At 49.6% G+C, this 20823-nt stretch overlaps 2 protein-coding genes across 5 annotated transcripts; one reads left to right on the plus strand and one right to left on the minus strand.

The window, feature by feature from the left end:
* The first annotated feature begins 10 nt into the window (after nucleotides 1-10).
* SMARCB1 (SWI/SNF related, matrix associated, actin dependent regulator of chromatin, subfamily b, member 1) lies at nucleotides 11-11275 on the plus strand. Its single transcript, XM_005503871.3, has 10 exons — nucleotides 11-255; nucleotides 1755-1866; nucleotides 2503-2532; nucleotides 3831-3960; nucleotides 4568-4705; nucleotides 5200-5327; nucleotides 5892-6058; nucleotides 6488-6678; nucleotides 9923-10054; nucleotides 10908-11275. Exons 1-10 carry the CDS (start codon nucleotides 163-165, stop codon nucleotides 10945-10947), a joined length of 1161 nt encoding a protein of 386 aa, XP_005503928.1. The 5' UTR covers nucleotides 11-162; the 3' UTR covers nucleotides 10948-11275.
* Nucleotides 11276-13807: 2532 nt separating this feature from the next.
* On the minus strand, nucleotides 13808-17580 carry DERL3 (derlin 3). Of its 4 annotated transcripts, none has more exons than XM_065033739.1 (7): nucleotides 17316-17580; nucleotides 17107-17172; nucleotides 16390-16463; nucleotides 15795-15888; nucleotides 15372-15567; nucleotides 14834-14924; nucleotides 13808-14277 (listed from the first exon to the last, which is right to left on the minus strand). In XM_065033739.1, exons 1-7 carry the CDS (start codon nucleotides 17406-17408, stop codon nucleotides 14088-14090), a joined length of 804 nt encoding a protein of 267 aa, XP_064889811.1. In that variant the 5' UTR covers nucleotides 17409-17580; the 3' UTR covers nucleotides 13808-14087. The 4 variants fall into 4 exon arrangements, with proteins under 4 accessions (XP_064889811.1, XP_064889809.1, XP_064889808.1 ...); XM_065033737.1 differs by having other exon boundaries at nucleotides 13808-14281; nucleotides 17107-17169; nucleotides 17316-17575; XM_065033736.1 differs by having other exon boundaries at nucleotides 13808-14281; nucleotides 17316-17572.
* Between the last annotated feature and the right edge of the window lie 3243 nt (nucleotides 17581-20823).

Genomic DNA, 20823 nt, shown 5'->3' on the forward strand with positions numbered 1-20823 from the left:
TCTTTTCTAAGCTCCGCCCGTCGCGGCCCTCATTCTGCGCGCGCCGGGGTGGGCGTGGCGCGCAGGCGCAGAGCGGTGCTGGACTAGGCCGCTGCGCCGCCCGTTGTCGCCGCCGTCGCCGCCGGTTCCGCCCCGAGGCCGCCGGGCGCTCCCGCCGGCACGATGATGATGATGGCGCTGAGCAAGACCTTCGGGCAGAAGCCCGTGAAGTTCCAGCTGGAGGAGGACGGCGAGTTCTACATGATCGGCTCTGAGGTGCGGCCCCGCGCGCAGCGGCCTGGGCGGGAACCGGGGACCAGGAACGGACTCAGGGGCGGAGGCTGTGGGGAGCCCGGGGAGCAGCGACCGTGCAGCCCCGGCGGGTCCTGGCTCCCTCGGTGCGGGGCCGGGCTGTGCGCGGGGGCTGTGCCCGGGACCAGCGCTCCCGGTCAGGACGGCCCCGGGGACACGCACTGGTGCGGGGTGGATGTGGAGAGCGGATCCTCACTGGCCGCAGCCCGGGGTGCCCATTCGAGGCCCTGCTCCCACTGGTGGATCTTGTGTAGCCCACTTGTGCGGAATTATGGATGGTTTCGCATAGCCCGAGGTCGCTAAGCCCACGCGTAGGTCTTTGTGCTCCGTGACAACCCGAAATCAGGCAGCTCAGCCTTGTGCAGCATCGGAGCAGCCCGGGGGATGTGCTGACACTGCATCTCGCACTGAAGCTGTTCTGCTCCCTGAAAATAAACCTTAGCAAAGCAAGAAACGTCGGTGCGTCGACACCAGGGAAGTGATCACTGCTGGAAACAGGAAAAAATATTGTAGCCCCCACCCTTGGTACAAAAAAGGAAATATTGGAGAAGTTTCATCGCCAGCTGTGTGGGTTGCACAGTGACTAAAGGCCCCTTGCCCTCCTGTGTGAAGTGTGAGAGAACTGTAGCTGCAGTCAGCTCATCTGCGGGATTGCCATACCAGACCTGCAGAAGGGGGCAGGGGGCTGCCTTTTTTTATCTACCGTTAACTTCTGTCTGTTGACGGGCATGGTAAAGCAACAGGTGTGATTGAAAATTACTCAAAAATAGCTGTTAAGATCAAAATTAGTCTTTTCAAACAAAGAATAAAAACATTATGTGCCAATCTGCCAGAGTACTACCAGCCTAAAAAGTTGATTTTGGAGTCTAGAAATAGTTCTGCTGTTCCGCAAGTCCTGCTGTAGCCTTCAGCACAGGTGGGGAGCTTGTGCCAGGGAGAACAGAACTGCTTTACAGATGGTAAGTGAATTTGAAAGAGGATTATTGGCACCGACCCCATTTTACATGTTCAAAGGATGTAAAACAAAACACAAGTCTCTGGGCATTTGCTGTATTTGAGCAATGTCTGGATGGCACACAGGTTCGAAGTAAAAATAACTGTCAGGGAGCTGGGTAGCTGGTTTGATGTAATTCCTGCTGAGCATTGTGCATTGAAACAGAAATTGAAGTAAAGAAAGGTTATGAATGGAGTTTTTACCTATTAAATGGATTATTGTAAATGGATGGGAGTTTTTTCTTATTGGACTACTGAAATAAGTGCTGATAAAAATTTTGTTCTCTGTATTGTTGGAAAATTTGTGGCACTATATGATGCCAAGCCAAATGTAGTTTACCACGAAAAACAAACAAAAACATCCTCTTAGGAGGTCCCTGTTATCATGACAAAGAGCTGCTAAAAGCTCTTAAGTGGAATACCAGGACATACTGTTACACCAGGCCAAGTCTCCACTTTTCTTCTTGTAGGTGGGCAACTACTTGCGCATGTTTCGGGGTTCCCTGTACAAGAGGTACCCCTCGCTCTGGAGGCGACTAGCCACCGTGGAAGAAAGGAAGAAGATAGTGGCCTCTTCACATGGTGAGATGATGAGTAAACATTCCCAGTAATGTTTATCTGAAATCTGAATTTTTGCCTTGGAAAAACATTCTCTGGCAATTCAGAAGCTTGTTCACCTTCAGGGCTGTGCAAATAATTTCAGATTGTCCCAGTGACAGAGCACTTTGCAGTGGTGGCACCGGTAGCTCCTGGTTCAGCTTGGCAGCAAACATCCACTGATCAAAAATGTTCTAAGATTGAAACATCCGTCGTGGCTTTCCTGGGGTTGGCTGCGTTCGTCGGAAAGCAAAAGCCACATCTTGGAATCAATGCCATATTCCAGAAGAGACTTATGGACAAAGGGGTGTTTGTTCTCTTTTGTCAAATGGGTGGGAATGTTGCAAGGATGCCCCATTGAAAATGTGCATCTTTAAGCTTTGCTTCTTGCAGGGACTGAATGTGCCTCCAAAAATGTGTGGTGATGTGTTGCTACTGATGTGACTGCCTCAGTATTATTTTTGGTGGGAGACTAAAACCGGGCAGTTAAATTCCTTAGCAATGTGACTTGTACGCTCTTTAGACTAAAGCATAATAAAAATAAATAGTTCCTTCTGGACTTATGTTTCCTTCCTCCAAGTATTCTGCTGACCTGTTGCTTTTTTTTTTTTCTTTTAACAGAAAATCAGCGGTCTCACAGTCCCAGAAGATGTAAGTCTTATCTGCGTGTTATTCTTAGCTGTGCTAGACAAAGAATCTCCACTGTGACCTTTCGTGCTATTACAGTATATATTAACGTCTAATCCTCTTCCTCTGATCTCTCCCTGTGGTCGCCCTAATTGTGCTCCTGATCACATGCTGAACTCGTCTTTCTCAGAACCTTAGTGGGACTCTCAAACTCTCAATTACAGATGGGCTCTGTAATTGAACAAGAGCTGTCCTGAGGTTTCTCCCCCTTTCCCAAGTCTTATCAGATTTTCTATTGATCATTGCGTCTCTATTTCCAACCTTTCAGTCCACTGAGGATTTACTGTTTTCTGGGCTTTTCCTCCCAGAAGGCTGGGGTTTTACATCGTTTGTGACAGATGTAGGTGTGCAGAGCTAAACTGTGTGATTGTAAAGGGCAACTCAGGGTAGGAGTTCCTCTCCTTAAGTAAAAGCACATTAAAATTTATCTAATAATTATGAGGGCTTAAGGACATTTTTTTTTCCCCTGAAGTTTTGTTTTTGTGTTGTTCCTTTCCATCTTAAGTAAGTTTCATAACAGAAATGACCAGAGTCTATTAGTATGTTGCACCCTGGAAGGAGGTTCATCCCATGGTATTACCTGAGGAAAGCTCATGTAATTCTACCCTCCCTGTGTCTCGCCTCTTAGTCCAATTGAAAGATATTTTTAATATAGTATGAACAGTGTGGCTATACAAGGTAAAGAGATATTGATGCCTCTTGCAAATCTTGGCTCTGTCACTACGCAGCCATTCCAAGGTGTCATACTGCTTTTGTCTTTTGAATTGTATTTCTTCTCTAGCCGTTGTGGTGGGGATTGCTGTGCATTAACTGAGACATTCCACCCCTGCTCCCAGGAAGTCACATTTTTTCCTGCTGTTTAGATGGATGTCAGAAGCTGATTATGTTTCTTTAGTGCCAGGTACTGCAGCTGGGCTTCTGGTCCCTCCCGTGCAAGTAATCTACCCCAGCAGCTGAGCGTCCTGAGGTGTGAGGGAGTGTGGAGGCTCCTGGCAACTCAGAAATGCCAGTGGAAAGTTTTGTCATCTCCATTGATCCCATGTATACAAAACGCTATGTCAAAACCTTTCTTGAAAATAAAATGTCTATGAGAAGATAAATGTAGCCCAAAGGACTTTTGGGGCAGATGCTCATACCACTGGGTGACCTATTTCAGTCCCTCCTGTAGCATCAGGGAGGGCTTTTCACTCTGCAGCCTGTTAATGCTACATTGCTCTGTAGTACTCGCCTGTGTTAATTATTGGCATCTTTCCCGGTACTAGATCATGGCTATACGACATTAGCCACTAGCGTGACGCTGCTAAAGGCCTCTGAAGTGGAAGAGATCTTGGATGGGAACGATGAGAAGTATAAGGCAGTGTCCATCAGCACAGAACCTCCCACCTACCTCAGGTAACCAGCGTGGGTGAGCACCAGGGTCAGAACGGGGCTGCTTGGGAGATGCCGGCTTGGGCAGGAAGGGCGAGAAACTGCACAAACCCAGGCCATTGTGCAGAGGGGGGTTTGCCAGTCTGTGCTGACAGTTGTTCACAGTGTTGGGCAAATGAAGATCTCCAGAGCATATGGATTTGCTTACTGCCCACATACAACAGGAAGAGAAACATAAGTGTTTGATGATACAGCTCTTTTTGCAGTTATTGCATTCCAGCTGTAACAGATGTGTTGCAGAACACACACTGCCTGCACATACTGTCTTTTGGAGGCCTCATATTTCTCAGCAGCCTTTCTGTAAAGTATAGACAAAAACCAAATGTTAATATGAACCTAGTATTTATAATGGTGCACCTGGATTCATATCTGATGAATAATTGTGAGCTGGAGAACAGGCTTCCCAGAGTCTGGTGTGGAACATGAGTTCTCAGTGGAACAATATTGCTGAGGGTTCCAGAATAAAACAGCAGGAGCTTATAATAGGACTTAAAAGTTTAGAATTACATCATTCGTTAAGCAGCAGCGGTGGTGCTCAGGGTCTGCAGTTTAATGTGGTGTTCTTCTTCAGAGAGCAGAAGGCAAAGAGGAACAACCAGTGGGTGCCGACCCTGCCCAACAGCTCTCATCACCTGGATGCTGTGCCATGCTCAACAACGATCAACAGAAACCGCATGGGCAGGGATAAGAAGAGGACGTTCCCTCTGTGGTAAGACACCTTCCTGCTTCCAAAAAGTGGGAACGGTTACCAGTGTGACATGCTGCCAGGGTAGTGCTGATCTGTTATTATAATGTTGTGATTCATCTCAAACTGACAAAAGACCTACAGGTTGCTAATATGCAGGTTCTTAGTTAACTGTGTGTCTTGAAGCTCTTCTTTACAGCGGCCAGTCATGGCTCAGAGCAGAGGCTTTCCTTTTGTCAGGAAAATGGTTTGTTCTTTTCCTGATGAGTTTCTTCTGATTTCTGTTGATTTGCTGAACAGTTTTAATTTCAGGAGCCTGCAGCCCCTGTCTGTGAAGGACAGGCTGCCTCTCATTAACTGGTATTGGTTGCCATAGCCCTGTAAACCTGTATTCAGGAGTCTAAAGACTGAGGGGGGAGTTGGAGTTTGGGGATTGCTTCCAACAAACGTTGCCTTCCCTCTGTGGGTGCCAGATGTCGTGTGCTAGTTGCATTTACTGTGTTGTTGCTCTCTGTTAGCTTTGATGACCATGACCCAGCAGTGATCCATGAGAACGCATCCCAGCCAGAGGTTCTGGTTCCAATCAGGCTTGATATGGAAATTGATGGGCAGAAACTCAGAGACGCATTTACGTGGAACATGAATGGTACGTAGGAAAGAGAGTTTCTTGAGGCTGGAGAGAAAGAGTTGTATCCATCACTGAGTATGGAGAGAGAACAACAATGAGTGTGCATGTCCTTGTTCCCTGTACACAAAACCACAAACTTTGGGCTGTATTCAGCCCTCATGTCTCTTAGGGAATGCTCTGCCACTTCCATGGGTTGCAGTCATTCCTGGACACGTGTACTCTGAAAAGTTTAGCTGGCCTGTTCTGACGCAGTTCTTCAGTTCAGTGGTCTGAGATTATTCTGTTAGCTGAGGTACATTAAACACAAAACAGTTGGCTCCTTTGTGTATGTGGGTTATTAGACCCACAACTATGGGTCTATTAGACCCAACTATGTTGTCTCCGTGGAGCCAGCATGGAAGGCTGTAAGTCCCTGTGTCAGTGTACACGTCCTTACAAACCTGATACAAAACACCCTTTTAAAAGCAAAAGGTGATGCATTGGGGATTCCCTTTGACACATTGTGGGATTAATTTTGTATGTGTGGCAGACATCAATTTCTAGGAAAGTTAACAGTGTCTCTTCACGCTTGTTCTGTCCCAGAAAAGCTAATGACCCCAGAAATGTTCTCTGAGATTCTTTGCGATGACCTGGATTTGAATCCTCTGACCTTTGTCCCTGCTATTGCCTCTGCCATCCGACAACAGATCGAGTCCTACCCAACTGACAGTATCCTAGAAGATCAGTCAGACCAACGAGTTATTATTAAGGTAAACCAGGAAGGCAGTAGAATGAGAAATGAACCATTTGGGTTTCTCTGGTTATATTATGGGGGAGGAAGAGTACAAAGGCTTCCCTCAGAGCAAAGGAGCTCTTAATTCCAGTGCTGTGTCCAGATTGCATTTTGTCCTTTGTATTGAGAACAGAACCAAGGTAGTAGGTTACTAAACATTCATGTGGCAGCCCCTGAGATAATGAAATAGTTCAGTTAAACCATTGTTGTGTTCTTTTGGGAGAACTGAACCTTGGTAAACAAAGCTGAGTTGTCTTCATGCTACTGCAATTAAATGTTGAATTAAGGAGCTCTGCAGATGCAATGAACTAGGAGTTACCTCTCCTCTTCTCCAGCCTCTCAGTTAAATGACCTTTGACTGTTGCAAGAATGGAAACAAATGACCTGTGTCTTCTCTTGTCTCCAGCTAAACATCCACGTAGGGAACATCTCCCTTGTAGACCAGTTTGAATGGGACATGTCAGAGAAGGAGAATTCACCAGAGAAGTTCGCCTTGAAGCTGTGCTCAGAGCTTGGCCTGGGTGGGGAGTTTGTCACTACTATTGCCTACAGCATCCGGGGACAGCTGAGCTGGCATCAGAAGACGTACGCCTTCAGGTAGGGGACTGTCACCTTCCTGGTACGGGCGTGTGTTTGTACTTCATGGGTGTTGGCGTCAGTGAATCTTAGAACAGCCAGCTGATCCAATGCAGAAAGTTTAATTTGAAATTGGTCCTTACAACCTGCACCCATTCTGTGCTCTTTATGATTGCTTGTGCTCCCATATTTTTTCCTTTTGGGTGTAATAGGGCCAAATATTGATGAAATGTCAGGTTTTGCTGCAGAAGGAAAGAATGTAATTAACAGTGACTGAAAGCCTTGTGTCTCCCTCTTTCAATGTATGCTAACGGTGAGCCCTGGATCTGTTTCTGTTTCATTGTCTCTGCCTGACTTGGGCCATAGCTGTCTCAAGCTTTGGTGTTTTGAACTAAGACTGATTGAAACTGTAGCTCTCTACCCTGGCTGAAGTTAAAGTTCGCTTGATCATAGGAGGCCCTTCTCACAGCTGGAACACAGCAGTCTCAGGTTTGATTTGATTAGTCAGCTTTGTAACTTGTCTCCTAATGATAATGGTTTCCAGTTGTGCCGTGCGCTGTTCTGTGGTGAGCTGCTGTACTGATGTTATCCTCGGCATCTTGCTGAGTCTGCAGGCTGTGAGTATCCTGTCATGTGTGCTGTGAGGTTTTTGTGACCTCAGGTCATGGTAACAGTCAGGGAGGTTTGAGAGTATTTGCAGAGGTGAGGGAGTGGTGATGTTGACAGCAGTTTTGTAGAGGTCAGTTCAAGGAAGCGGGATGACCTACCCGGGCAGCAGAGGGAAACACGCAGCCCTGTCCCGCCTCGGGGAGAGGGCACTGAGTCGCTGGTGCGGGGTGAGCAAGGTGGAGCTGCAGGCTGTGGGGCAGCTGGCTGCTGCCAGGAGCCTTGTTCCTTCCTCCTCCACCTGAAATCCTCCTGTCTGGTCACCCTTCTGTGGAAAACAGGCACTGATCTGCTCTGGAACAGCTGCTCTTCCACTAGGCTCACTCCACTTCCTCTGGAGGTTACGCTTATCCTGAAAATCTTGCAGCAAGTAAACTGTTAGTCAGAGCTGCCCAGGCTCTCATATTAATGCCAACTTTACGCATTCTCTCTGAAAACATAGATCTGGCTGTGGTTACTAAAGAGTGTGTCCTTTTAGGGGTAGTTTAAACAGGTAGATTTCAGGTCTTTGTTAGACCGTGGCAATATTGCAAGTGGGAGAATCAAAACCCAGGAAAGGTTTTTTTTTAGCCCAATGTAACAAAATATGTAGACACGAGCTGTTAGGGAGGAAGCAGCATCTAATTTAAACCTCGTTTTGTGTCATAGTACAAACATGTCCACCTCTTCCTTTTTTTCTCCCAGCAAAGGAGTACTTTTGAAACCTTGTAGTGATAAATGATATTTGGGTTCTGTGGTTGGTTAGTTCCTGAATTCCCAAACCACAGGAGTAGTGGTGGTCCGAAGTCATTCCACTGATGTAAGGAAAGGGTCTGCTTTAGATGTATCAAAAGAACCTTAATATCTCCAGGGACTGGGGCTTTGGGAAGTCATGTGCCTCTTAATCATCTGAGGGAGAGGTAAAACTGTCTTTTAGCTGACAAAAAGCAGGGCAGTTCTTTCAGCTGGCCTGCTCTGTGCGAAACAAGGAGAGCCTGAAGTCCCAGCGGAAGGGGCAGGACTGGAAGCAGACAGGTAACTGATGCTTATGGGATTGCAGGGGGATGGTGCACTATGACGTTTCGCCCCTTGGCACCGAGTGTTCCTAGTGGCGGCACACAGCACTTCATAGCCAGAGTTCTGCCTTCTGACCTGAACGATGGCATGGGTACTTTCACAGCCCAAACCCACATCCCGGCTGGGAGATGAGAGAGGATTTTTCCAGTTATCTCTGATTTTACAGTACAAATGTGTGTGTAGTGTCTGAGTTGGCCCGCAATTCAGTTATGCACACGAGGCTTGCTTTCCAGCCCCTGTTGAATTCTAGTGGGTGCTCAGTGTTAACTGTGGAAAATTAGATAGAGGCCATGATGTCAAGTCAAAAAGCCAGTTAAGATCTAACATTTAGTCTGGAATGTGTAGCAATCTGGGGCTAAGATGAAAGTCCTCGTTTTGAGTGTTGCTTAGAAGACATCAGCAATACTGGAAGTAGATTTGACTAAAGCTTCCTCCCAGGATCAGATACCAAAGGCTGTGGATTAATTTTTCATTGTAGCATTACTTTGAAGACTTGTTATTCTAGATTAATAGCTTTGATGCAGACGTCTGTTCCCATGGCGGTTAGTGTTTGAGTTCCTTCCTGGGGGAACAAGAGCTGCCCACGAGTGCCGAAATGCTGTGCAGGGAGGCACGTCCCTGGGGAGGGGCCGGACGTCTGCGCACACCTGCCACGGGGCTCCTCGCGCAGAGACACTGGTGCAGCTCAGGCTGAGCCGCTTGCTGGAATTCAAAGCAAACATTTACATTCTGAGGCTCCTCTGTATTTATGTTGGGCTTCCGGCTCCACTGTCAATATTTGGGAAGCTACTTCTGGTCAGTTCCTGTTGACTTTTACTGAAAAGTGGCTAATGAAGCAGTAAATATTTTTGTGCGTGTGATAATACAGCTGGTCAGGGCAGAGATCTCTTGAGGAGCAGATCTTGTGATCTGGGACAGAGCCTGGTGTTTCATCCCATGTTCAGGGAGTAGCCACAGCCCCTGGTTGCAACAGCAGGTTCTGAAAGACTAATATTTCCATGGCAACTGGGAGAACAACACTTGTTCCACTGTCAGGCTCCCGGAAAGCTGTTTGCCAGGGAAGAGCTGTCAGAGGTGTGCTAGGGAAACCACAGCGAGGAGCCAGAGCTGCAGAACGGTAAGGCTGCACAAGGAGCCCTGTTAGCAGTCCCTGCTCAGCTGCTGCTCTGGGAGAAGTGCTCCCAGCACTAATGAACTGCTGTGAGCTTTGCTGGTGCTTACTGGGTTTGAACGCTGCCAGCCAGTGACGTGGGAGAGAACGGCGTCAGCCACAGTGCTTTGGCAAATGTCTCTGCGGTGGTGAATGGAGACGCTTGTAGTTGGTCTCCCAGAAACTTGAGGCTCCACAAGACTCTCACCGTCAGCCCCTGGTGTGCTTCTGGGAACCAGACCATACTATGCGGGGCTGAGAATGAACACTTAAGCCTGAAATGCTGTAAATGATGCTCTGTTGTCCTTGTGTCTTGCATCTGAACTGGGAGCCCAGAGGATGCTCTGGGTCCACTGATACATGTTGCTTTGTTGCCTTCTGCCCACCTTGCAGCGAGAACCCTCTGCCAACCGTGGAAATTGCTATTCGCAACACAGGGGATGCTGACCAGTGGTGCCCTCTTCTGGAAACCCTCACAGATGCCGAGATGGAGAAGAAGATCAGAGACCAGGACAGAAATACAAGGTGCTGCCGCTCGTTCAGACAGTTCTCATTCTGGCCTGTCTCTAAGACAGAGGTTAAAAGCTTTGATATTTGTTTTTCTCCGCTGAGAACCTATTGGCTGGATTTCAAAGTTGCACACCACAAGAGTAACTTGTATTCCTTTAACTTCAGCATACTAAACTGTTATCACCTTGCTCCACAAACATTTAAATCTCTGCTTGAAGCAAAGTTTCCTTTTTTTTTTTTTCTCCAGGCTCTCTGCCTGTGCAGGGGGATTTGTTTCTATAGGAAAACATTCATCAAAATATTGGAGTTCCATGCACTGTCATGCTACCTAGAATCCTGCCACAAGGCTTCCTTTTATGTATGGTGAAGTGCTGTTTGATGTAGGAGAGAGCAAGCTCCCAGCTCCAGCCTGACTGACGCTGACCCTCCTGGGAGCGGTTGAGAGCAGTTGCTCCTACTTGGTGAAATTGCTCCTGGCAGATATAAATGAACTGCTAGAATGTCTCCCACAATGTATCTTTTGGAACAGTAAATATGCTGGCTCAGCTCTTTCCCAGGATTTTTTTTTACTACTGATTAATAGTTCTATAATTAGTTTTGCTTTTCAGCTGTGGCTGGCAAACAGTTCTCAGTAGCAATCAGTTCAATCCGAGTTAATGAGCAAAAGTGCCTTAAAAGCTGTTACTGAAAATAGTGTCTTAGCCTTATCAACAGGGGCACACCGAGGTGACCAAGGAGGTCCATCTTTGCAGTGAACCTGTCTACAGAGGTCACAAAACTGTGGCAGCCTCCGCATGTGTGTTGGTTTTAGTAAGACTTCAGGTGGCTGTACCACAGCACTCACTGTACCTCTTTCTCTCTCTCCTAGGCGCATGAGACGTTTGGCCAATACTGCTCCTGCCTGGTAATCCTCCTGCTGTGACACTGGTGCTCTTCCTACAGACTTTATCCCCACTCCTCTCCCCACATGGATCTAGGATTGGCAGGGGTCTTTCTGTCCCTCAGGGGGACGCACATTCCACTTGCCAAGAGTTCCCAGTACTGCTGACTCCTGCCCCCATCCCTTCCACCTAAATGCCACGTACCAGGAACGCTCCGTTAGCGTGTGATGTAGCTGAGACCCGTGGCAGCTGTTGGAGCCTTTATATACCTGTGTGTGGACAGTGTAAAGATTCTTTTGTATAGGTGCAACACGCACTATTAGGACAACTTTTTAAATAAAAGGAATGCATACTACTTAGGTTGAGTTCAGTAAGTTTGAATGAGTAGTGAATCTCACCACGTTTTGTGCTATTCTGTAGCTGAGCAGTCCTGGCACCTGATATTAATGCTTTTGGGTATAATGCTGAACACTCACATGCATTCACTTTTCCTGAAGCGTGGTGGAAAGCGAGTGCTTTACTTCAGCAGGAGAAAGCGAGAACAAGACTTAAAACTAGAAGCAAACAGTTCCCTAAAGGACTGGTCTCTCCACACTTAGTGCAGTCTGTAACAAATGCAGTGAGGTGTTCAGCTGGCTTACTTGACAAGGGTAGAAGAGTTTATCTGAAGTCACAGACTTTGATTTCCGTCAGATGTCAGTCTGGTGTGTGCTGAACCCTTTTTTCTGTGAAGACTGCATCTGGAAAACAACAGCCTCTGAACTGGTGCAGAAGTTGAAGCCTGAGATCACTGAGACTGCAGCTTCTCTTCAGCAGGTGGCTTTGCTAGGGTCATTGTCAGCACACGTAGCTGCCAGTTACATGGCACACAAAGCAAAGCAGGTGTCTTAAACATCCTTAGTGCTGCAGTGAGAGGATTTTGCAACCCTAGAAACAACCTCTTTCCCTGGGGAGTTTAAAAACAAAATCACTAAAGTGAGATAAAAAAAATTCAAGCTTGCTTAAAAGACTAATGAGAATGTACCATGCTGTTGAGGTACACCAGCTCTTGGATAGAATTCCTACCATTCACTGCCAGAACTGACGAGTGTTGCAAGCAGGGCAGATTTTGCTGGCAGCCCAACTGTTATGTTCAGGCCTTTCTAATAAAGCCAATGGGCTTTACAATCCTTGCTGATCCACCCACACTACTAGCACAGTCAAAACCCACTTTCCAGCCTTAATTTATCATGTTTAGACTTGAGTAATAACAGAGCCAGTTCTGATTCCTGGGTGGGAGGGAGCTTTTTCCAGATGTTAGTCTGCAGAAAACCAAAATCTTGCAATTTAGCAATAATACTACTGCAGTCTTATCCTAGGCTCCTGCACCAGAGTGGTACTCTATCAGTTATTCCTTATTAGAGAGGTTGAAAGGTTATTTCAGTGGGTAAGACAAAACCTGGGACTCCTGCTGCATCTTAGCCTCCCACATAGAAAATGTATTTTGCTTCATGGACACAAAAACTCCAGCTCTTCCTGAGAACACTTCAGCCTATTTGTCATGATCAGGTACTTCTGCAAGCAGCCACATCATGGAATTTGACCAAAACAAGCACGAAGCTGCTGTAGCCTTAAACTAGTATCTGTGGTGCGATTTTTGAGTTGCTGTGAAGCTTGTGGTTACCCAAAGTTCACAAGGTACGTAAGGACTGCAGCTTTTGTAGTGGGCTTACAAGGACCTCCCTCTGCCTCTCCGGCTGCAGGAATTGTCCCTCCAAGCAGGCAAGGGTGAGGCAGGACAGCCCAGGGGACCAAGTCCTAGAAGGATGACAACTTCAGCCGGCTTTCTCCATGTGTTAGGACTACTGGGGAACAGCTGGGAGCAGCTTTCCTGCTCTGTAATCACAGAGATTAGTCCAGTGCCCCAGCCTAGCTTCTGCATTTCAAAGTCCCATCTCAGAAGCAATTTAAACCAGAACATCTGCAAAAAAGACAAACTCCAGAGACTGAAACACTAGCTCTGCATTCTTAAGTCATGAACAAAGCACATAGCAAATACCTGTGAAGTCTGTGGCTGCTCAGCCTTCAGCACTGCTGTGCCATCTAGAACAAAATTAGCACCTGTGCAGGTCTTTCATCCCCATCCTAGAGAGAAACATAAGTGCAGCCACATAGCTCAGTCAAAGGAAGTCCAATTTCTCATAGAAAAGGTGTTTTAATGGGAAGCCAACAGAGGTGTAGTTGTTCAGGCTGTAGCTGTTCAGAGGCTGTTCAGTCCTTCTTTACCCCAAGGCTTCTGTATCATTCTTATCTGGATGCTGGCTGCTCACATTTCTCTTGATAGTTTTTGGGGTGGTTTGCAAGCTTGTCTACCTGAGCAGACAGCACTGTTACCAGATGAGCTGCCCTGAAGTACAATGTTTGCAGATTGACTCCACAGGCCTTAAGGGCTACCAGCACAGGTGTGTACTGCATGAGCAAGAGTGGACAAATCCATTCAGTACAGCTGTTCATGGTAGGGACTAGTTTGTTTAGTTTTCCCATAAAATTCAGATGTTTAAGTTTCAGAGCTAAAAAATTAAAAATGAGTGGAATTACACCACATGTGCAGACAGCCTTTATTACCAGTGTCAAGTGCTACTTCCAGTCACTGCCTGGATCAGGTGTCTGGCTCTGTCCCTGTCCTTTCCCAGGCGCTCCTTTCTCCAGCTAGACACCCCTCCCACCCCTTCTCACGTTCTGCAGTCCTGCTGACAGAAGATGGGAAGGACATCTTCTAGACAGCCTGAGCTCTGCTTTACCCACCAAAAAAGAAAAGCCCAAGCAAGCAGCCCGGCAGTTTTGAGCAAAGCCCTGATGAGTAGTGGTGAATTGCTGCCTCTGCCCCTGGCAGGAATGGACACACAACTGAAAAATAAAGACTTTAATGTAAAGAGTCTTTGGAAACAACAACCAAAAAAGAAGTGGGGACTTCAGGGAAAGAAGCAAGAGAAGGTAACTGGTTTCACACCCCATTTGTTCCCCACTGGGTAACAGAGGAGCCATCACAACATCCAGCCCCTGTCCCTGGGACACGTCTGTAAGCATTCACCAGTTTGTGCAAAGCTCTGTGGAACCACTTGGCACAAGGGGAAGATGGGTTACCCACACAAACAGCGAGACATCACACATCGGAATGGCAGCTGGCGTTATTCCAGTAGGATCTCTGGGCTGCAGCGCGAGTCCAGCCGGAAGAGAGGGATCTGGCCACACGGAGAAGTCTCTGGGTTACTGTGGATGCTGCTGCTGGTTCTGGTCTCGGTCTCTGGGTTGGTTTTCTGGACGATCCTCAGGGAGAGGGTTATAGTTGGGATCCTCTTCAGGTGTGTCAAACACCATTTTCCTGGCAAGGGACATGCCCATCCCACCAAGCAGGCAGGTTAGGAAAGTGAACTGAGGACAAACCCCCAGCCCTCCTAGGAACATGTGGCCCTTCACAGGGCTCAGCTGCGCACCACAGCCACCCGCACGCTGCACCAGCACTGTTTGTCCATCTCGGTGTGGAACAGGGACAGTACCTACTGCCTTGATCTCTAGGTCAGCTTTGATCATCAGCATGAAGCAGAACATATTCTGCTTTCTTCAACTACACAAATACATCAGAAAAAAATGCTGCCTGTCTCTAGCACTTCCACAAGCAGTAAGAACAAGCCAGTGCAAGTAGCAAAGCTTCAGGTACCAGCAACCACTTTATACACCCTGTGTACGTATGTAGATAACGTGCAAAGTGCCAGCTCCTTCCACAGCAGAGGCATAAACTGTTGAGCTGAGGTGCTATCAGTGTGCAATTGCATTCTACAGTCACCCCATGCTGTCACAGACCACAGTTTGCTGTGAAAGTGACCCAGGTTGGGAAACAACACAGTAAATCCCAGAAAGAATCAGCTTTACTTACAGGAAGCTGGGGGTTAACAGCAACTTCTTTCCTCCAGGCTGGTTCGGGAAAACATCTTCCAAGAAGTAATAGATGTGTCCCACTGCAATCCCTGGGGAGAGACGTCACCAAGGTCAGGCCCAGCTGTGAGTCCTTCGCCAGCTGAGCCAGAGCTGCTGGGAGCTTAAGCAGGATGAAGCTCCAAGAACCCCTCGGCTGTGTACCCAGGCCCCAGCTCCTGCCAGAGCCCCCAGTGCTGCAGTGCCGGAGGGCCAGGCTGTTTGCTGGGATCGGCACAGCGGCAGGCAGGAGCCCATCAGCCTGAAGGCAGCACCAGGCACCCAGGAGACCAGACAGAGCTCACCATACTCAACTTCTGCCCCTGGGAGGACACGGCAAAACACAGGTCACAAGCAAGAGCTCAGGCAGGAGGCTGGTCACCCAGCAACCTCAGCCAGCTCACTTTTGGAAACCCACCATCTTAAATAAGATGAAACCAAGAGACAGCGCTGTGGCTGCCAAGTGCCCTTGTTCTCAGCACCCACCAGCTTTGACTCACCCAGTAAGTCGATGATGATGGAGTTGCCCAGGAGCAGAGAGAATCCCATCAGGACCCAGGGCAAGAATGGGGCTTGGAAGTTAAGAAGTCCAAAGAAGTTCATGCGGATGTAAGGGTTCCTGCGACTCCACACGTACACCAGCATGATGGTGAAAGCCTGGCCCAGGAAAAATAGGCTGGCAAAGAGTCCAAATAGCTAGAAACTACCGAGTCAAGGAAAAACACACCCACCCTGTGCACCAGCTCTGGGCAGCACAGGGTGCCTTGTGACTAGGAAACCCAGAACTACAACAAGGTTCCCAAGCCAGCTGTCCTGCTCAGCAGGCAGGTACCCACCGCAGACCACAGCACACAGCTGGATACAGAGCGCCAGCAGACAAGCCCACACTGCCCACAGCATCTCAGCAAACACCAAAAGGATACTGTCATGAGAAACCCTCCAAAGAGGAACATGAAGACAAAGTCAGCCGTCCTTCCACGGAAGGAGCCTTCTTCTAGCATGCGGCAGTACCTGTACCTGAGAGCGGGAGAGAACGGAGGGGTTGCAGTATAGGAAATTAACAACTGGCCACCCTGTGTCCCCACAGTATGACTTTGTGGGGAATAAGCCAGCTGCAAGCTATTTCATTGCAGAAAGCTGTCAGCCTGGTGTCCAAGCCCCAGAGCAGAACAGTGCAAACTTCACCTCATACCACTGACCCCAGGAAAGAAAGAGGCATCTGCTGTGCTCCTGCCAGAGCTCACCCCAGGAACAGGCACTGCTCTCCAATATAAGCAGCAGCACTGCCAGCTTCTTCAGCCTTTTGGCAGGAGCTGCCCTGCAGCAAGCGGAGATGGAGGTGCAGGAGGTGGCCACAGTTATCTGGGGAACGGCTTCAGTTCAGACCGAAAGAGCCAAGGGAAGAATCCACAGCCCTAGACTGCTGCCAAGACAAGTCAGCTTGTGGAGGAAGATACATGGGGAAACCACGTCTAAGCCAAGAAGGGTGCAGAGCGCTTTACTGAGACCAAAGGATACAGAAATATCATGTTGAAAAAGAAACTGAATCCCAGGGGCCCAAAAAAGAGGAAGTTGGTGATCAGCCTCCATATCTGAAAAAGAGAGAGGAGAGAGGAGGTGGACAGACGGGTCCCCCCACAGACAGCTGCCTCCCCACAGACAGGTCCCCTGGGGATGCCCAGTCACACACCCATCCGCTCAGAACCACCCAGGACACCAGACAGCTGCACCACCTCCACATGGGACCTCCCTCCACTGCCCACGGCAGAGAATCTTGCCCTTCCAGGTGTGGGGAAGATGTCCCTACTTTTTGTGGCAGGGATGAACAGCCACAACTCAGCACCCAGAGGCAAAGTAAATAACTGTTCAACCTAGTGACCTCACTGCAATAAAGCCTTGCTCACACAGCCTGACATCGGCTGGCCACACATCTCAGTGTCACAATAAACGATGACATGGGTTTTGAGTAAAGGAAAAAAGGACATGCCAAGATGGCATATGGCAGGGAAAGGCTGGAAGAAGTTATCTCCACCCAGGCACCTGTAAGAGGACACCATGTTGGTGACCAGTCTCCTGCCAACCAGAGAAGGCTGGAATAGTGGGAAGGAAGTCCCTTGGGATCCTACAGCTCTCCCTGCCCGCCCTGTGGAGCAGAACACCCAGGGTCCAGCCTGTCACACCCTCCCCTTGCTAGGAAGGGGCAAGAGGAGCCCAGAAGCCCAGGCAAGGCCTCACCTGGAACTTCCTGAAGATGAGGTCGGGGTTGAAGTACAGCTGGAAGGGGGTGATGAACTCCAGCTGCTGCGGGAGACAGGCAGAGCAGCTGCCACCAGTGCCGGGCACCTGCTGTCCCCAGCCAGCCCCCTGGCTCCCCTGCCACTGCACCCCCGGGGACCCCGACCCCCCCTTCAGCCTCCCCCCGCAGGGACCCGCGGTGCCCTCACCACGGCGGCGGTGGTGAGCACGCAGGCGGTGGTGTAGGCCCGCGTCACGGCCGGCATGCCCAGGTACTCCTGCGCGAAGCCCTGGTAGGCCATTGCGCACAGCGACAGCACACAGCCGCGCTGCGAGCCCTTTAACACCCCCCCACAAGACGCCGCCGCCGCCACGCCTCCGCTGGCCACGCTTGGCCAATCCCGACGCGACAGGCGGCCTGAGCTGGCCAATCGAACTGCGCCTCATGCCCCCGGCCTCCACCCGCCGCCAACCCGGAATGGACCCGCTGCAGCAGGTGACGGGCTGGGAGGGAAAGATACTCCGGGGTACCGCCCACTAGGGGAGGGGCCAGCCTACGCAGCCAATAGCAGCGGGCTGGTGGTTGAGGGGAGGCGGGGAAGGGGAAAAACAGATCACGTGCCTCTCAGGAGCCGGCCAATCAGCAGGAGAGAAGGGCCGCGGGGGCGTGGCTGGGATGCGCGCGCTGCACGTGGGGCAGTGCCCGGTCCCCCGGGGCTGTGCCCTGCCCGGTGTCCGCGCCAGCCCTGTGCCCGCGGAGCGCCCCGCCCCGGTTCCCTGCGGCCGGCCCCTCGGCATGCGGGAGCCGAGGGCTGGCTGTCGGCGGGGCATTCGTGCCATCGGGGAACACGCGGTTGCTTGGTGGGGAGCTGGGGCACCCGTGTGAGCCTCAGCCGGTGTGCCGGGTGCCGCACCGGGCAGAAGGGCCTGGCCTTCGCTGCTGCACAAAGGGTTTCTGTAATTAACACTAAAATCTCTACTTCCTCTCGGCTGCAGCAACGAGGTGCGCCCCCGGGCTGTGTGGGACGGCACCGGGCAGGGCTGGTCGCTGGAAGGAGCCGGGAGCCGGCGGGTCCCAGCAGGGACAACAGGTCGGCACGGCCCGGGCGTGCCCTGGGGAAGGGTGGCAGCGTTTGCATTCAGCGCCGGAGGAGAGCGGGGTGTCTCTGCTGTCTGCAGAACTGAGTCAAGCACGTTATAACACACGCTTTGCAAGGACGGCCTGATGCAGGTCTGCATGAACCTGGCATCCCCTGCTCCCTGCCGATAGTGCTTCCCAGAGTCGTCTAACGTTAGTCTAGGTCTAACGTTACAGCCACCCTGCTGTCAGACAGAGGAATGGGCTTGGTGTAGGGTTTCTGCAGGAGGAGGTTAAGCTGTCACCAGAGCCTTAATGAGCCCTGAGATTTCCCTTTAAACCCACAGCTAATGGCAAATTAAATCATTGGCGGGACGAGAGGGAGTCTGTGTTTTCCACCACCCACATCCTGACTGCCCTTTAATGAAGAACAAAACCAGCTGGAAGATGAGGGGACAGGAGGTTAAAGCAACATATAGGGGAGAGAAGGGAGCAGACAAGAGCCAGGTGGGCACTGGGGGAGCAGGGGATGGGTTCCCGAGTGCTGAGAGCTGCCCCTGAGCTCCTCTTGGGGGAAGGAGAAGCTGCTGCAGGTCAGAGCTGTGTTAGGGACCCTAGGAACAGAACCGAGGGGGGAACCTGGATCTGTGGAGGACTGTGTGCAAATCAGACATGGCACAAAATGCAAAAAAAGAGTCAGCAATTTCTCAATTTTCTCTTTTTTCCCTTTGTTTGCCAGCCACAACTAGAAAACTTTACTTGTCCAGGCTTCTGCTTAAGGCCTTCTTTTCTAAGTTTCATCGGAGAGAGGGAAAAGTGATGAAAGGCACTGGGAAGTTCACCATCTCACAGCAGAAGAGGCCAAACAGATCCCAGGCACACCCCCAGTTCCCAGGCTGCTTTCTGCCCATGACCTCTGTCCCTTCGGAGCTCAGCCAAGCTGACTTTGTGCACTGCAGCGCACCCAGGGCCAGCTTTGGTCTTCATTACAATCCTTGTCACATTTTATGGGTTTTAGGAGCTACGTCCTTCCACAATTTCACATCAGCCTAGCCGCACCGCTGAGTTCACATTATACATCTTTGTAGTGATGCCAGCATGCCGCCTTCTATCAAATCATGGAGTCTAACTAGCCCGAAAAAAGCAAATCCAAACTCTTTGAGCTGCAAGAAGGTATGAGGCACTGCCAGAACAGAAATGCAGCTCAGGAGGTTCTTTGCTGATTTCCTCCTGCCTTGTCCTGTTGTCCTCCACCTGCCCAGGACCAGGCAGCAGTGACGTGCCGCTGTCACCTGCCATCCCCCAGGTTCCCCTTCCTTTTGGAAGCAGCTGAATTCAAGTCAATGCACAGCATTGGTTTCAAAACCTGAGACGTCAGAAACTCAGAGTTTCCATAAAAATATGTCTGATGTCCAGACTCCAGACCATTTTGGATGGGCTTTGGAAAAGGTCTGTGCTGGGGGGCTCTTGGAGCTGCCTGTGGAACTGGTTGGAAGAACTACCATCTGTAACTTGTGCTCAAGTCACTCCCAGAAGAGCTGAAACACGATGGTACCAGAGGCAACTCTCTTTTCCAGACAGTGTTCACGCATTCTGCATCTGCAGGCTTAGTGACAGTGACTTGTACTGTAAACATTTACAATCCACAAACCAACTCATAGGAAAATATTCCTGGAAAAGCAGAATTAGCATGTGTCACACACTTGCCACTGTGGATTCATTTGGCCTTTGATTTTAAAATATTTGTATTTCCCGAAAGGGAATTGTTTTGCACATACACAGTGACAGACCACTACTGGACCTTCCTGTTACCTCTGGTTTTGTTTTCCCCATTTCTGGGTCATTTTAAGGAACATGCAAGCATTTGCCCAGGCTTGCAGGTAAGCTTAACCCTGCCACAGAAACTCAATAGCTTCCTGGCTCAGTTTCTGCAAACCAAAATAGCAGAGAGTTAGAAAACAAAGAAAAAAGCTATTAGCTCTCCCCATGAGTTAAACAGCACATAAACCTCAAGAAGGCACATGAGAGAAGATAAATGGGCTGTTGCAGTGTTCATCTCTTTTGATTGTAGTAAATTATTGTGTGTAATTCATGTTTCCTGTCCATAAATGCCAAAGGAACTGGAAGACATGGAATCCATTCTAATTTAGTAAAGACAAAAACAACTCCTTTTGAGCCCATCTGGAACTTGTTTTTATCGTAATTGTTTTGGGCTCAGTAACGAGTTCAAGATCTAACTGCCCTCGCTAATTGTTTCAAGAATAAACAGATGCTTTGTTTAAAGGCAGCAGCCCCCAGTTTGCCCAGCACAGCACTCCCCGGGGTCACGGGATGAAAGGAGCTGTGCGCCGTGTCAGCACAGCCTTAACGAGCAGTGACGCCCTCGCCAGGGCTGCTCGCCCCGCCACGCACTTGAGGAGCATCCAGACGGTGACACGTGCCTTCTGCTATTTAACACCATTGGCATTTTGTTTGTAAATTAATCCGATGAGCTTTTGCAACGTGTCCTACTGTGGCATGTCATACCTGGCTTGATGACACGTAGCTGGGCTGCAGGGCACCCAATGGAGAGTTCATTCCCTGGCCACCTAAACCCAAGCTCCTTAGCTGGAGCGACACTCCATCCCACTGCAGCAGAG

Source organism: Columba livia, chromosome 17, assembly GCF_036013475.1.
Source record: "Columba livia isolate bColLiv1 breed racing homer chromosome 17, bColLiv1.pat.W.v2, whole genome shotgun sequence".
Lineage (NCBI taxonomy): Eukaryota > Metazoa > Chordata > Aves > Columbiformes > Columbidae > Columba > Columba livia.

Bases quoted from the DNA above. Each gene is read 5' to 3' on its own strand.
- SMARCB1 (XM_005503871.3), top strand. From the start codon at position 163: ATGATGATGATGGCGCTGAGCAAGACCTTCGGGCAGAAGCCCGTGAAG. The intron at 5,328-5,891 runs GTACGTAGGAAA...GTTCTGTCCCAG, and splicing joins ATTTACGTGGAACATGAATG to AAAAGCTAATGACCCCAGAA. The intron at 6,679-9,922 runs GTAGGGGACTGT...CCCACCTTGCAG, and splicing joins CAGAAGACGTACGCCTTCAG to CGAGAACCCTCTGCCAACCG.
- DERL3 (XM_065033739.1), bottom strand. From the start codon at position 17,408: ATGGCCTACCAGGGCTTCGCGCAGGAGTACCTGGGCATGCCGGCCGTG. The intron at 15,568-15,794 runs GTATCCTTTTGG...GGTAGTTTCTAG, and splicing joins TTGGAGGGTTTCTCATGACA to CTATTTGGACTCTTTGCCAG. The intron at 14,925-15,371 runs GTGAGTCAAAGC...GTCTCTCCCCAG, and splicing joins CATCATCATCGACTTACTGG to GGATTGCAGTGGGACACATC.